Source organism: Equus caballus, chromosome 9 (assembly GCF_041296265.1).
Source record: "Equus caballus isolate H_3958 breed thoroughbred chromosome 9, TB-T2T, whole genome shotgun sequence".
In the NCBI taxonomy this organism is placed as follows: domain Eukaryota; kingdom Metazoa; phylum Chordata; class Mammalia; order Perissodactyla; family Equidae; genus Equus; species Equus caballus.
The window spans coordinates 55233480-55247910 of NC_091692.1; the positions used below are offsets into that span (position 1 = coordinate 55233480).

Sequence of the window (14431 nt, forward strand, 5' to 3'; positions counted from 1 at the left end):
AACCGCTGCTTGTTAGGACTTGATTGTCTATTGGAGGGATGGAGCTTGCAGTATTATGGAAATCCTCTTTAGAATTGCTTACCTTCACGTGACAGATTTATCAGTTTCTGAGAGTGATGTGTTAAAATAACCTAGGGTGGCGCAGGGCTTAAACTGGCCCACTCCACTTTGGAGGCCCGGCATTGGCACGTTCGGGTCACGGTTGTGGACATTCACACCGCTTATCGGGCCATGCTGTGGCAGACATCCCACGTGTTAAATAGAGGAAGATGGGCACAGATCTTAGCCCAAGGCTAGTCTTCCTCAAGGGAAAAAAAAAAAAAACCGAGGAAGATTGGCAATGGATGTTAGCTCAGGGTGAATCTTAGCCCTTGGGCATCTTCAGCTGTGGTCATTTGCAAAATATGTAGACCATGCATGTACTGGGCAAGCCCAGGCAGGACAGCGCAGCCGGCCTCCCGCCTGGGTGCTTGGGGCTGCTTGTTGTGGAGCCTCTGCTGGAACCGTCTGGGTGGATTCAGTGCAGAGAATGATGACAACGGACTGCCTTGCTTCACCCTCAGAGTTTCCCCTGAGTTTTCTCCATCTTGACATGCAAAGCAGACACTGTCTGGAGCCCTCGTGTTCCTCTGGGACTCGGGCTTCCCTCTGCTCCTCAGCCTGGAGAGGAGGAAGCCCACGTGTGGACTTCAGGAGATTCCTGACCGCGTTTTGTGGGCTAGCACGTCCTGGGCTTGAAGTCCCCAGGGAATGAGCAGAATCCAATCCAGGTAGGACTGCCATGACCCAGACCCTTCAGGAAGGCAGGTTATGGTCCCCTAACCAGGCAGAGCACCATGACCAGCCGCGGGGTTTGTGGAGGGCGAAGGGAAGATGAAATGGGTCCTGGAAGAAGGTGCTTATAAATACCAGCTACCGAGAGGGAACCAGCTGCAAAACCGTGCATTTGAGGAGTATGAGTATTATTTCTTGATTCTGTTTGGAATAAGTTAGAGTGCATGATATATTTGTGTGTGAGTGAACATATATATATAGCTCTCTCTCTAAAATTTATATCAAAGTAACATAAAGACTGATGAGATACAGGTGCTGCACATGTGGGCCTCTTTTTGCTGGCGATCAGTTCATTTTTGGCCATTGGAAGCCCAAAGAGGCAGCGAGTTATTGTCCTCTGCCGTCTGGTAGGCTCATGACAAACAAAGCGCTGCAACCAAAGGGTCGGCTCTCAGGAGCCTCACGGCCCTGTGAGGGAAACCCCTTGGACACGGTGTCTTCCTCCTGGGCCTGGACTAGCCTTGGGACTTGGCACTTCTCTTTCTCTGTGGCGGGAAGGTACAGCCGGCTCCGGCTTCCATTTAGAAAGTCACCTTCCTGGATGGCTGTGCCATACCAAGAAGGGCCTGGGCTGCTGGGAACCAGCATTTCTCCTCAGCTGCTGGCCGTACTGAGGAGGCCTCCCTGGCAGGGTTCACGCTGCTGTGTGTCTGGGTGACACTTGCAGCCATCAGAAAGGAGGGGAGAACTCAGAAGGGCCAAGCACTTCCTGTGGTCCTAGTCTTACAGGGTCTTTCCCGGGGTGGGGTGGGGGGGGGGGGCGTTCAAAATGCCAGGTGGTAACCCTCTAGCTCCTGGTCACCGGGTGGGTTCTTGGAGTGAGCTCGGAGCAGTGTCTGCTCACCACCAGACTGGAACCATTTAAGTGTTTTAATTTTGTCAGGCTGTGTTTACCCGTCATCCGTTTGCTTGCGTTCCCTGCTGGACCCCTCAACCACCCTCCTCTCACGACTCATCTCTGAAAGCTTCCAACGGGAAAGGTTCACACCCACACCATAAACGGAGCATAAGGCTGGGCAAGAGAACACAGCCCTCCGAGGGGCTGCATGGTTTATAGGCTCAGGTCCTCCTGCCCCGTTAGGATGAGTCAGAAACAACATGCCTGAGTGTGTGAACAGGTGATTGCCTGAGACCACACACCTCAGAACCACAGGGGCCCAGATGTCACCCTGGGCAGCGAGGGAGAGTATAGGTCATTCTTTGGCCAGGATTAGGGTATCTAATGTTTGCAAAGCAGACTCCACCCGTGATCCGTCAGACCCTGCCAGGGAGGAGTGGCCACGAGGTACGGGACAGAGAGGCCGAGGCATTCGAGGGAATTTCTGCCCTTCCAAGAATTGCAGAAGGAAGTGCACGGAGGCAGGAAATCCTGGTGGACAAGGAGCAGTGATGCGTCGGGAAGGATGCCCAGATGTAGCCTTCAAAGCTGCATCACAGATCTGTCCCCCTGGATACCAAACTTGCAGGGAAAGGAATTCAGAGCCGTGGACCAGGATCCCAGAGGATTCCAATCCAGGTGAAGGGTGAACATGGAGCCCCCAGAGGGGCCGGGGGAGGGAGGGTCCTGCCTGCCCTTAGTCCATCTGCACATGACCTTCTCCGGCCTTGACCCTCCACATGCACGTTTTGAGCTTTTACATCGTTCTCTGCACTTAGAGCTGCTGCTGTCCAGAGCCTCATTAGAAAACGACAAGTTCCTAACATCTGGTGAAGAGGAACCTCCACAAGAGAAGCCGAACACGTGGCCTCTCCTCCAAAGGGGTGGAAGAGCAGCCACTGTCCTGGGGCAGGTCGTGGTGCTGGCCCGTGCCATTTTAAAGACACCCGCATTCCAGTGGTTGTGGCTCTGCCTGTGAAAGTACCTCCACCCTCTAAATGCCAGGAGCTCTGGGTGCTGTCTCTGCTCCTGGCCCACGTGAACCACACTGAAATGAAGCCGTCCTCTGAGTAAGGGGGGGCGCGGAGGTGTCCCTCAGTATCCAGGGAGGGGCCTGGCCCTTCTCCCTTCTCTCACATACAATAAGCCGAGACCCTGCAAGATTTCTTCATTCCAGGAGGAACGCGAGAGTCTGTGTCTCCTTGACACGAGCACAGGAGGGGAAAGAACCAGACCGTGACTCGCAGGCTGGAACAGAAACAGGATTTTAACATCAAATTCAAAACTAGCACTAACTACTAACACGAAAGAAATACGGCCCCTTCCCAAGTGGTAAACAGGCGCTGGGGTGGAGCTGCCAGGCCTGTGGGGTGGGGTCGTCCCCTCCCTCTTGGGCTCCAGGGCTCCCAGGAAAAGGCTTAGAATGTTCTTCTCCCCATCAGCATGGGAGGAGCCGGCCTGGGGCCCCGCGTGTTTCCCAGCCGCGTCCCCGCCGCTGAAGAGCAGGCTGCACTCGAGCTGTTGGAAGGACCGGGATCTGCCACTGTTGCTGGGTTCTGCGTCAGGGGTCTGGTGACTGAAGAGAAGACACTGATGATTGGGGGGGTCACACCAGTATCCCAGCCCAACACCTCAGCCCCACTGCATTCTGCTCCAAACCTTGTCCTGAGTGTTCAGTCAACACTACCCCATTGTCCCTGACATGGGAGCTGGCATTTCGCTTCACCCATTTCACAGAAGAGGAAGCTGAGTCCCACAAAGGTCAAGGGAATTGTCCCTCACAGGCCTGGTCAGCAGTGGAGCTGGGATCCCCGTGCCGGCTGTCCATCTCCCTAGGCCCGTGCTTAGCCCGAAGCTTTCCGGAGCCCCTGGCTTCAGTCCCTGCCTGTCTGGACACTCACCGAGCCCTGAGCTGAGAGACGCGCGGTTCTTCTTGGGCAGGAAAAACCGGCGCATCTTGCCGGCCCTCTCCTGTGGGGGCTCCAGGTGGCAGGACAGGCTGTAGCTAAAGGACAGAGGGGACTTTTCAGCTACCGGGAGCCACACCTCAGGTGACCCTCCCAGAGAGGGCCAGCAGTTGGAGTCCCAGGGCCCCACGGGTGACCATGCGACAAGCCCCGGGACTGACCCGGAAGCCACGGGCACGGGCTCCCTGGAGCTGGCCATCAGAGAGAGTCCGCCTTGCCCTCACCAACTCCTGCCCCGCCTCACCTCTCATCCTCGCTGAGGGGCTCCATGGCCTCGAACCAGGCCCCAAATCGCTCCTCAGCCTCAATGTGGTAAAGATGGACTGCCTCCTGGAGCAGGAAGATCTGCTCGGTGACTTTGAATTCCTGGGAGAAAGGACATGATGCAGACGGGGCCTGGGTGGGGGACCGTGCTGGGGACTCAGACAGGTGAGAAGAGGGTCAAGGAGCTGGTCTGGGGTCTTGGCCCACATGGGAACCCTCCTTCCCTCCAATTCCGTGCAGGACTTGCTCGTTCTCACAGTTGGCTTGAAATAGCTCCTCCTGCAGGAAGGTGTCCTTGGTGCCAGCCCCTTCCCCCACGCACCAATGGGACGGCTTTCCCAGCTCTGGGTGCCGAACTCTCCCAAGGAAAGCAAGGCCCAAGGCATCGGGCCAGAGAAGGTCTTCCCCGGAGGAGTCTCTGATTGCCACAGCCCCACCCTCCGCACGGGGAGGCCACAGCTGCTCACCTCACTCCTTTTCTCAAAATTGATCTCATTTCCCTGGAAGGCAGAGAGCCAAAGCCCATGAGCAACAGCCCCCTTAGCCCATAGCTAGCCCCCGTCTCCACCCTTTCTCAGGTTGCACTACCAGCAGGGTCGACCAGGGAGCAGGCGCTACCAGAAACGGGAATGGGTCCCGGGCAAGACTCTGAGCTCCAGAGCAAGGAGGCCACGGGGCTATGGCTCAGGGACATTCTAAGACAGCCCTCTCTGACAGACAGACAGACTGAGGCCTCAGGCAGGAAGGGATGCTCAGCCACTCGTGTGCTTCCTGCCTTGGAGGGGCCTGGCTTCACTCCCTGCAGGGGCGGGGCCTGAGGGAGAGGCTGAGTCCAGCTCAGACACACCCTCCAGCAGCTCCGCAGTCAGGCAGCCTGGACTGGCGGCTCACCTGGATCCTATATTCACTCATCACTAAGATGGCCATGACACCCAGCTCCCGGGGTGGCTGTGAGGCCCTCACGAGAGGACTCTGCCAAGGGTTGTGAGCTCAAGCCTCAGTGCAAGTCTCTCCTCCCAAATCTCCGAATCCTGATCCCCAGCTCCACCTCCAGGCTCACTCACCTCCAGGTAATCCTCCATGTTGGTGTCCAGCAGCAGTAGGTAATTGAGGAATGTGCCAAGGAAGGGGATGAGCCCCTGTGCCAGCGGGGTGGAGACGGTGATGAGATCCCGCTCTCAGGAGCCGTCAAAGACCTCTCCTCCACTCCTCACCCCAGCCTCCTGCCCAGCCCAAGCTACCCACCTAGGCGGCCTCCCCCCAATTTCCTCCTCTTCTCTCCTCCAGGAACCCCAAACTCCTCCAGGCACCTCCCAGCAGCCGGCTCTGGCAAAACCCAGGGTACGTGGTCCCCGCCCCTCCCTGTCCCAAATCCGTTGTGCGCCCATCCGTTCCAGGCCTCCTCCTGGTCACTTCCAATGCAGGCATTTCAGGTCTGTGGCACCAGGAGCAGGGCTGGAGGAGAAAGGCTCCCTCTCTGCTGGTAGAGACCTCCGGCTAGGAAGGGGAGTCCCCTCTCCTGCGACTCCTGGGCCCCTCCTCCACAGGCACCCTTACCTTCTGGGCACCTGTGGGGCCCGTCTCCAGGCTGGTCAACATAGAGGTCGCCTCCTGCCAGGGTGTTGACAGGGCCAGTGAGCCGACGCTCCCCTCCAAGTGTCCTCCCAGACCCCTCCCAGATCGGGGACCCTGGACATGTGGCCCCAGTCACCTGGTGCCCCTGCGGCTCCCGCCTCCAGGGTGCTCTGATTCCAGAGCCATCCCAGCTCCAACACTCACTCCTGTGTGACCTTGGGCCCGCCCAGGCCTCCCTGAACCTGTTACCTCGTCTGGAAGGTTTGACGAACTCTGTCTGCCTCCCACAGTCTCCTGAGGCCCAAGCGTCATCTGACCGTCATCACTGCTCTCCGCTCAAGCCTGCCTCTGGAGCCAGGTCCAAGCTCCCCACATTCCTCCCCACCCTTGAGCCTCGGCACCCACTGTGAGGCCTGCACCACGGCTCATCTCCCTCTGGCTCCCAGATGAGGAGACCAAGGCCCACACAGGGGCAGGGACTTGCTCAGGGGGCCCCAGAGGAGAGGCTGCTCCCCCTCCCAGCCACAGGCCCCTGTCTCCTCTGCCTTCACACCACCCTCTGCCCAGCCGCTGACCACAGTGCTGTCCTCGGGACTCTCAGGCTGTGTTCGGGCCCCCAGCTGGGCCGAGCCACGGATGGAGGGAGATGAGGTGTCTCAGGAGGCCTGGTCAAGTGGCTTCTGCCAGCCCCAACGCCCAGGAGTCTCTGATCCCAGGCCGAGGCCAAGGCCTTGCTAAAGCCCTCAGCTCCCTAGGATCCCCTCAGGGAGTTCCCCTGCACAGAATTCTTTCTTCATCCGCTCAGGATGGGGACCCCGAATGCCACGTCTGACTAGCAGGGGAGGGGGCGACCAGGGCACTGCGGGGTGGCATTTCCTTTCTGTTTTACGAGGAAACTTCTGACGTCTGGGCGGGAAGGATCCCTGAAGAAGCCATCAGTTCCCTGGGCACTTGCCCTTGCCCTCCGGGGCACATGTCATCGCCAACAAGGACCTGGGTGAGCATCCCACTGGGACTGTCTGCAGCGCCCACTTTAGGGGCCAGAGTGGGGAGTCACCGAGGGGACACAGATCTGTCCCAGGTCCAGTGTCCGTCCCAAGGCTGGGAAGCCCCTGAGTGCCCCCGGCCCGTGGGATCCGGCAGTGCCCATCCCTCAGGCAGGCAGGGTGCCCTTCTTGCGAGGCACAGTGAAGACAGAAGGAGCAGTGGGGCCCTGGCTTCCTGAGCACAGACTGGGCTGACTTCGGAAGAAAGGAAGCCCGCCCACTCGCTCCAGCCAGTGGCCAGGAGGAAGATGCAGGGCAGCTGATGGAGCAGCATGGAAGCCAGACACCGGCACCTTCTGCCAGGTCCTCAGCCTCCTGGAACAGTCCAGCCCGCACCATTCTATCCCATGCCCCTGGCCTCCTGTCCCAAACTGCCCCCACCTGCCCATGGAGCTAGCACATCCCTCTTCCTGTCCATCTTTTCCTGACCAACTTCACGTGACAGGAGAACCAAAGCTCATCCTGCCGGGTCCCCTCCCCTCTCGCTCCCCCTCCTTCCAGATGTGCAGCCTCCGTCTTACCTTCACCAGCTGCCTCCTGCTCACCCACTGGTCTTTGATGAACCTCTTCAACTTTCGAGAGCTCTTCCTGAGGGGAGAGGAAAGGAGGAAAGAAAACCCGGGGCGGTTGAAGGCGAAATGCCTTTGGCTGAGAACCCGGAAGGTTCAAAGGGCCTGGGGCCTGGACGAGGGTTTTCCCCGGGTTCTTCGGAGCTCTGAGGTCACCGTGGGACTCGGGTGGAGGCTCTCCTGCGGTCACCTGGGGCCTCCATTCCCACTCCGACTGAGCACATTGTTTCTAACAGCGTTGGTTGCCGATGAGGGCTCCGTTGCTGCGAAGTACACCCTTGGAAATCTCCAGTGTGGCTCAATCCAGGATGTGACAAGGGGGGAGCCACTGCCTAGGGTCTCAGAGAGTCTCAGAGACCCGAGCAAGGAGGCCAGTCCCCATCCCTAGGGTCCGCTGCCTCCCAGATGGTCCTAGCTGAATGAGGGGTCCATGGCAGTCGCACGGGGGATGTCTGGTCCGCCCTGGTGGTGCTTGGATGGAGCACGGCCTACCCACCTGGCAACTCGTCCCCATGTCTTTTGCAGACGGCTGATGGAGGGGCTCTGCAGAGCAGACACGATGGCACGCAGGGACGCATAATTTCCAAGGACTCGGCACTCCTGAGGAAGGGAAGGGAATGAGCTGCGACGGCGGGCTGGAGCCCTGCTTCCTCTGGCTTGTGTCCCCTCGTGGGCTTCTGCTGTCCTGGATGAGGCAGATGCCCAGGGAAGCGAGGGAGGGCACACCTGGGAGCTGATGAGTAACGCTCGCGGGCAGGAAGATTTTAGCTCAACCCAGGGCGGGAAGGGAGCTTCCCACCACTGGGACCAGCACTCAAGGTCAGCAGGCCCTTGGCAGCAAGGGGCCTAGGACTTTGCCGAGGCCCAGACCACCGACTTCAAGGCTGAAAGCTGCGAGAGGAGAAGGGGCAGTCCCCCTGACTCCAGGGAGGGGCTCCCTGGGCCCTGCCGCTACTGACCTTGGCCACCTGAATCCACAGCTCGACGACTCTGGCCCTGTCCTGGGCCGTCATGCTGAGGTCCCCAAGGCACGTCGTGATGACGCAGCCGGACACGTGAAGAAACTGGTTGATAGTGGCCCGAACCGTGGGAGCCAGGTACTCCTTGCTCCCATTGGGCCGCTGGCACCACACAAAACCCAGGCAGTGGCGGGGCTCCACCTTCTTGAACAGCTCCTGGGGAGGATGGGGACTGTCACCTGACCCTGCCACACCCGAGCTCAGAGTCTGCAGGCCCCCGCAGCCCCAGGCAGGAGGCACTGGTCAGCTGCAGCTCAGGAACCTGAGGAGGTGGCCTGAAGCTTCTGGGAGTCTCTGGGTTTTGTCTGTGTCCGCTGAGGCCGCCCAGCGCAGGATGACCGAGGACCCAATAGGGGCGGGGAAGAGAAGTCCCATTGGCTCGCAGCCCAGTCTTGCTTCCCCCAAGCACCAGAACACGGCTCACACCTGCCCATCTCAAGGGGCATCTTCCACCCGTTCTCATCACCCCCTGGTCCCACTCCCCTTTCAGCTGCACGTTCCCCCGAGGCAGCAACAACCATGGGCTTTGTTTGCCTGTCTTCCATGTAGGTAAGGACGCACTAGGTGTCTAATAAGTACGGAGGCTGTTGAGGCCTCCTGGGCCGATGGGTGAGTGACCCAGGACTTGGCAGCACTCCAGTGAGCTTCCCTCCCCCACCAGAGGGCTGTTCTCTGCCCCGCTTCCTCTCTGTTCGACCTCATCCATCCGCACAGCCACTCTGCCCAGCAGGTGCCCGCCCTTGGTGTGCTCTCTACTGTCCATGTGGGGACAGCAAGGACTTGGGGGCCAGAAGGTGGCCCAGGTCACCCGGTGGGTGAGTGGGGGAGCTGTGACTTGCACCCACATCGTTGGATTGCGGCTGAGGGAACAGGAGGTCTGGGGCAGCTGATGGCCCACCAAGGCGGGCCCCACCTAGCCCAAGAGCCCCGCTGCTCACCGCATCCATCCGGGTCAGCTGCTCGGCCACCAGCTTCGGAGGGAAGTCCAGCAGCTTAGGCCTCTCCTCTCTCAGCTCGGCGCTCGCTTCTGCGGTGACTTCGGCAGCTGGAGGCAGAGATCGTCCAAAAGTCAATGGCGCATCTTGCTCCAGCTCAGAAGCTGGCACTGGGGCTGAAGCTGATGGCGCTCGCTCCGGCCCTGGAGAGGCCGATGGAGGTGAGGCTGCTGGAGGTGAGGCTGCTGGTGGTGAGGCCGCCTCCAGCTCCGGCGCGGACGGTGGAACTACAGCTGGAGCTGCCTCTGGCCCCGGAGCTGGCCCTTGCTCTGGCTCTAGAGCCGGCAGGAGCTCTGGAACTGGCGCTGCAGCGGGAGAAAGAGAAAGTTTCACCTACGTACCCGACTTTACAAGACAGGAGAGACTCCGCTGTCTTGAAGGGAACCCCAGCCCGTGAACCCCACCGCAGACAGTCTTCCCAGACTGCTGTGCCCTCACCTTCCAGCTCTGCCCTCCTGGGCCCCAGATGTTGCAGCTGGACCTGGGGAAGGTAGGCAGGGCCTCCCAGGTGCGACCCAGGCCAGATGACACGCAGAGAGGCCAGCCGCATCCTGAAAGAGGGAAAGGGCGTGGGCTCCCAGAAATCCTGCATTGGGTCCAGCCAGGTTCCCACCATAGAAGACGCGGTACTGGGCGGAAGCAGTTGGGCCACAGAGCCAGAGGCCTGGCCGTCGCTTCCACACTGTCCTCCCAAGGCACCCTGCTTTGGGTCTGGGCCCTGTGCCTGCCCCTTTCCACCAGGGGGGAGTCCCACCCCGGCGCTGACTCCTGTGTGGCCATCCTGGCAGTGGCAGGCCTGCTCATCCAGCAGGTGGAACACGGGGTTTGTGTGAGTCTCTTCTTCCCACTGCCACTCTTCTCGCAAAGAGGCTGGACACAGTCCAGCCCAGCCCTCCACGCCCTTGTGCAAGTGGACTGAGGACTGAGGCCGATGTGTGAGCGGCTCGCTAACACCCCTTCTCTTCTGGGCCTGCTGGTGGTGGTCAGAAGGGGTGGATATGGAGAAGGGGAAGCGGAGGGAGACGGGACTGTGGTGGGGATGGGTCGCCAGGGAACAGCTCAAGCCAGCCTCCCCTCTGGTTCCCAGGGGCTCTGGGACCCCACCCACAGCTCTCTTTCACTCCTATCCCCTTGCAGTAGAAGCCATCAGACCTCAGCCCTCCCAGAGGAATCAAAAGATGAGTGAGATCAGAGTTGTGCCGGGCCCGCCCCAGCCACAGTCCTCTGTCCTCTTGTTCTCCCCCAGCCCTGTTCTGTGGAGACAGGAGGCCCTCGTCTGGCACTCAAAGAACACTCAGGTCTTTAGTTGGCGCTGGGGTCCATCATGCATGAGAACGTGGGAAGAGGCCTCCAGTCGTAAAGGAGCATAGGAGGGCATCCCCTGGGACAGGCGGGGGACAGGATCTGTGGATGATATGGTGTGTGACTATCTGAGTCTCAGGCTGCTGCGGGGGTCCAGGGGCTGTGTCTGCTTCATTCACTGCGTTGTGCCAAGTGTCTCTAAAGCTCCCGCATGTCACAGGTGCTTAATATACAGTGTTCTCGAATGAACTCCAACCAGAAGCATCCCCGGTAGCTGAGTGGGCCTGGGGCCCCTCTGCGGCCCCGGAGACCCCTCCTTGGCTACTCCAAGGACCCGCCCCACGACCAGCTGCATGGAATCCCACACTCCCTGCCAGAGTGCTTTCCGTGTGCCTTTGCAAACTCAGAAAGGCCCCATCCCAGCGATGGGGGAGCAGACTGCTCTTCATCGGGGAGAGGGAAAGAATAACCAGGAACAACCACGGCACGTCTCTCAGCCCCTTCTGTAGAGCCAGGCCCCAGGGAAGCACCTGCCGTGGCTCATCCCATTCGTGCCCACCAGAACCCGATGAAGTTTATCCTCTCCCACTCCACTTTGCAGAGGAGCAATCGAAGCTCAGAGAGATGGAGGGCCGTTTCCAAGACACACAGCTGGCAGTGGGCAGAGTCACCACTGTGCTGAGGAGGGGCTGGGCACTCACGTAGCAAGTAGGTGGTCCAGGACCCCGTGGGAGGTGAGGACAGCCGCGCAGTCAAACACGATGGTGGTGACGTTGGCCATGTTTCGAGGCGCCAAGGCTGGTCCTATGGACGGCGGCAGCCTCTCCAGCAGGCCTGCCTGGAGGGCCCGCATCCTGCAGGCCTCATTCCGCTGCCCGAGTGACTCTCCGCGCTGGGTGAGATGAGGAAGGACACAGAGTCACCAGCACCAGCGTGAACCTCCAGGAAGTCAAGGTCTGGAGGTCCCCCAGGAACTGTGAGCCCCTCAGGGATGTGTGCAGAGGAGGGACAGGATTGCCCACAGCCAACCGGTTTCCAGGCTTGAAAAGTCCAATTTGAGTTTGGGCGGGGGGAGGATTATACGATGAGTTCCTCAGGACACTTGGCTGGCTTGGCAAGGACAGACCGCCCCGCACCAAAGCGTGCATTAAGAGCACTGACCAGCGAATCCAACACAAACATCCCCATTCTAGAGATGAGAGGACGGAAGCTTCGGGCTGCCAAGTGGCTGCTCAGGGTCCTGTGGGTCGGAACTGAGAACCGCCCTAAGCCAGGGCTGCAGGACTCCCCCGCTCCCCCACCTGAGGCTTCATGTGCTCCTGACATGAAGGGAAATGTCTGGTGGGAACCTCAGCCCTCCCCAGTCGGGAGACAGTGCACGGGCAGACAGACGCTGTGAGGATCTGGCTGACTACAAGAAAGGACGCTGGTTTTTCTTTCTTTTACACGAAAGGGAGGTTTGAGACCCTCGTTACAGAGGTTTCAGATTCAGAAAATGGCAGATTTCAAAGATGCCCCTGGCCGAGTGTGAAGCGCAAACATCAGTGTTTTGTCTACTCCGCCTAGGGTTAGGAAAGAGCGACTTCCCACCCTCCTAGGTAGCTGGTGAGGAGGCGTGGAAGTCCAGATTCCTTTGGGACTGGGCCCTTGGGACACTCCAGTGGGAAAGCCCTGGGCGGGTCCAGGGGAGGGCTCCAGATTTGACTCTGGATTGTGGACACACCCCGGTGATCTCAGGGCCCCGGGTGTCACTCACTCTCCCCTCAGTCCAGCCCCGGGCAAGGTCGGTGGTCTGCTGCACTTGCCCCCTGTCCAGGGAGATGGAGCCGTAGGACCCATGCGCCAGCTCCTGGACCATCTCCTGGGTGGAGCTCTGCAAAGACAGCGTCCGGTGGCCGCGGCGGCAGGTAGCAGGGGCCTGCCTGCACTTGCCCACAGGGGGAAAACTCTCCCGCACACCGAGCACAGACAGAGGGGCATCCGCATAGACCTCCAGACAGGGAGGGAATGAGATGACACCTCACGGGCTTGGGATTCACCTACGGGTAGGGCGGCTTGGCTCCCAGCACTCACCTTCCATCCTGCCAGCCACCACCTGGGATATGAACACGACATACCGCCAGGCTTCCAAGCCCTAACCGTCTGCTCCCGTCCAGGGTAGCTCCACGCTCATCCCTGCCTTCCGTCACTCCATGCCCGCCAACACACACACACAATAAGGGTCAAGGGGTGTGGGGCTGCCCGCATGGGAGGGTGGGATCACACTTGTGGCCTGACCCGGAGTGGCCCGCCCTGGGCTGCCTTGTGTTACCTGAGGGTTCCTTCTTCCGAATGGCCTGAGGTCTTGGAGGTGCGGTCTCAGCCAGTGTCGACAGCGCTGGAGAAGACTGTCATTGTTGGCTCTCTGTGCGCCAGAGCCTCGCAAAGAGGGGATACACGAACACATCCTCCTGTGTCGAGTGTCTCTGGTCAAATGGGCTATGTGTACAAAATGGCTGCCTGGTGACCAGAGTTCTAAGCTCTGTTGGGGTCGGTCGCCAAGGAAGTGAGGTCATGTCTCCAAGGTTCCAGGATGGGGGGCCCTTCCCTCCATCAGACCCACCCAAAGCCCCCTCGGGGCTGTTGACCGCTCACCCTCCTTGCCCGTGTCATCTCCCGAGCTGTACAGAAAGTTCCATCACAGCCCTCCCCACAGCTCCTTGGGATCGGAACCAGCGCCCCAGCTTTGAAGAGAGAGCGCCCAGTTCGGATCTCCTTTTTCCTAGCAGTTCTGTGTCCTGGAAAAGCCACTGTGCCTCTCAGGGCCTCCCCAGTCTCCCAACCTGCACGATGGGATGGCGCTAGAAACACATTCCCAGGGACGTCTTCGGGTGGACATGTGATAACGCCTCCCATATCTGGGAGGTGGTGCCGCCTGGGTCTGGTCCCCGAACTTAGAGGTGGAAGAATTACAAGAAGGGGTGGATGCAGTCGGGAATACCTCTCCAAACAGGCCTGGATTCCAGCCGTGTGATTTGGGAAAAGTCCCTGCCCCTTGGGGGCTCCTTGTCAGGTCTGCACCTTCAAGGGTTGGAAGTTCGAGGAAATTCAGATATTGTCATTCACTAGCATTCAACCTTTCCCAGTCTCCTGTTGGCCTTAGAACCAGACCCAAGCGCCTCATTGTCGGCCTATGTGGTGGGCAGCCTCCACCAAGGCTCCCAGCGCTCCCTCCCTCCTGCTGTGCACATCCTTGTGGAACCACTACATCCTGAGTAACTGGTTTCTGAGCAATAGAATACAGCCCAGCTGATGGAATGTCACATCCAAGTTTTAATTACAAAAACTCTGTCACTTCCCTCTTGCTTGCTTTCCTGAGTTCCCTCCCTTTATCTCCCCCTCTGTTTCCATCTCTTGCGCTCTCTCTCTGTCACATTTCTGGAAATGAGATAGCAAGTGGCGATGATTTCAGTTGCCCTATGTAGAGGCCAAGGGAGGCGAGATCTGAGGGAGCGCCCAGCCAACAGTCACATGGAGACTCAGACTCTCAGTCCCAATGACTCCTGACACCACCCGTGTGAGTGACTTGGGAGCAAATCCTCCCCTAGTCTAGCCTCAGTTGAGACTGAAGGTCCTGCTTCACGGAGACCTGGAGGCAGAGGCTCCCAGCTAAGCCGTGCCCAATGCCTAGACCACGGAAACCGGGAGAAGTTCAATATTCGTACTTCAGAGGTGCAACTTTTGGGAGCAGTGTTGTGAGAGAGAAACCCAAATGAACGCAGACTACCGGGTTCCCCGGTCTGGCCCCATTAACCGCCGCCCCTGCCGCAGCTCCTGTTGCTTCTCAGGCTCCCTCCAGCCGCCTGGGCAGCTTTCTGACCTCCTCTGCTCACGCTCACTTCTGCCCCAGAGTCTCAGCACCAACAGCGCCTTTCCCCCGACTCCCTGTTCCCGGACCTACGCAGGCGTGGCTCAGTCTTGTCCTTCTGGTCACAGCCTAGGTC

At 59.5% G+C, this 14431-nt stretch overlaps 1 protein-coding gene across 1 annotated transcript; it reads right to left on the reverse strand.

Moving 5' to 3' along the window:
- Positions 1-2960: 2960 nt before the first annotated feature.
- Positions 2961-12939, reverse strand: LOC138915550 (ral guanine nucleotide dissociation stimulator-like). Its single transcript, XM_070222303.1, has 14 exons — positions 12760-12939; positions 12205-12321; positions 11150-11340; positions 9585-9697; positions 9090-9451; positions 8092-8307; positions 7629-7732; positions 7085-7151; positions 5500-5553; positions 5007-5081; positions 4410-4442; positions 3923-4044; positions 3613-3716; positions 2961-3287 (listed from the first exon to the last, which is right to left on the reverse strand). Exons 1-14 carry the CDS (start codon positions 12892-12894, stop codon positions 3130-3132), a joined length of 1851 nt encoding a protein of 616 aa, XP_070078404.1. The 5' UTR covers positions 12895-12939; the 3' UTR covers positions 2961-3129.
- Positions 12940-14431: the final 1492 nt, after the last annotated feature.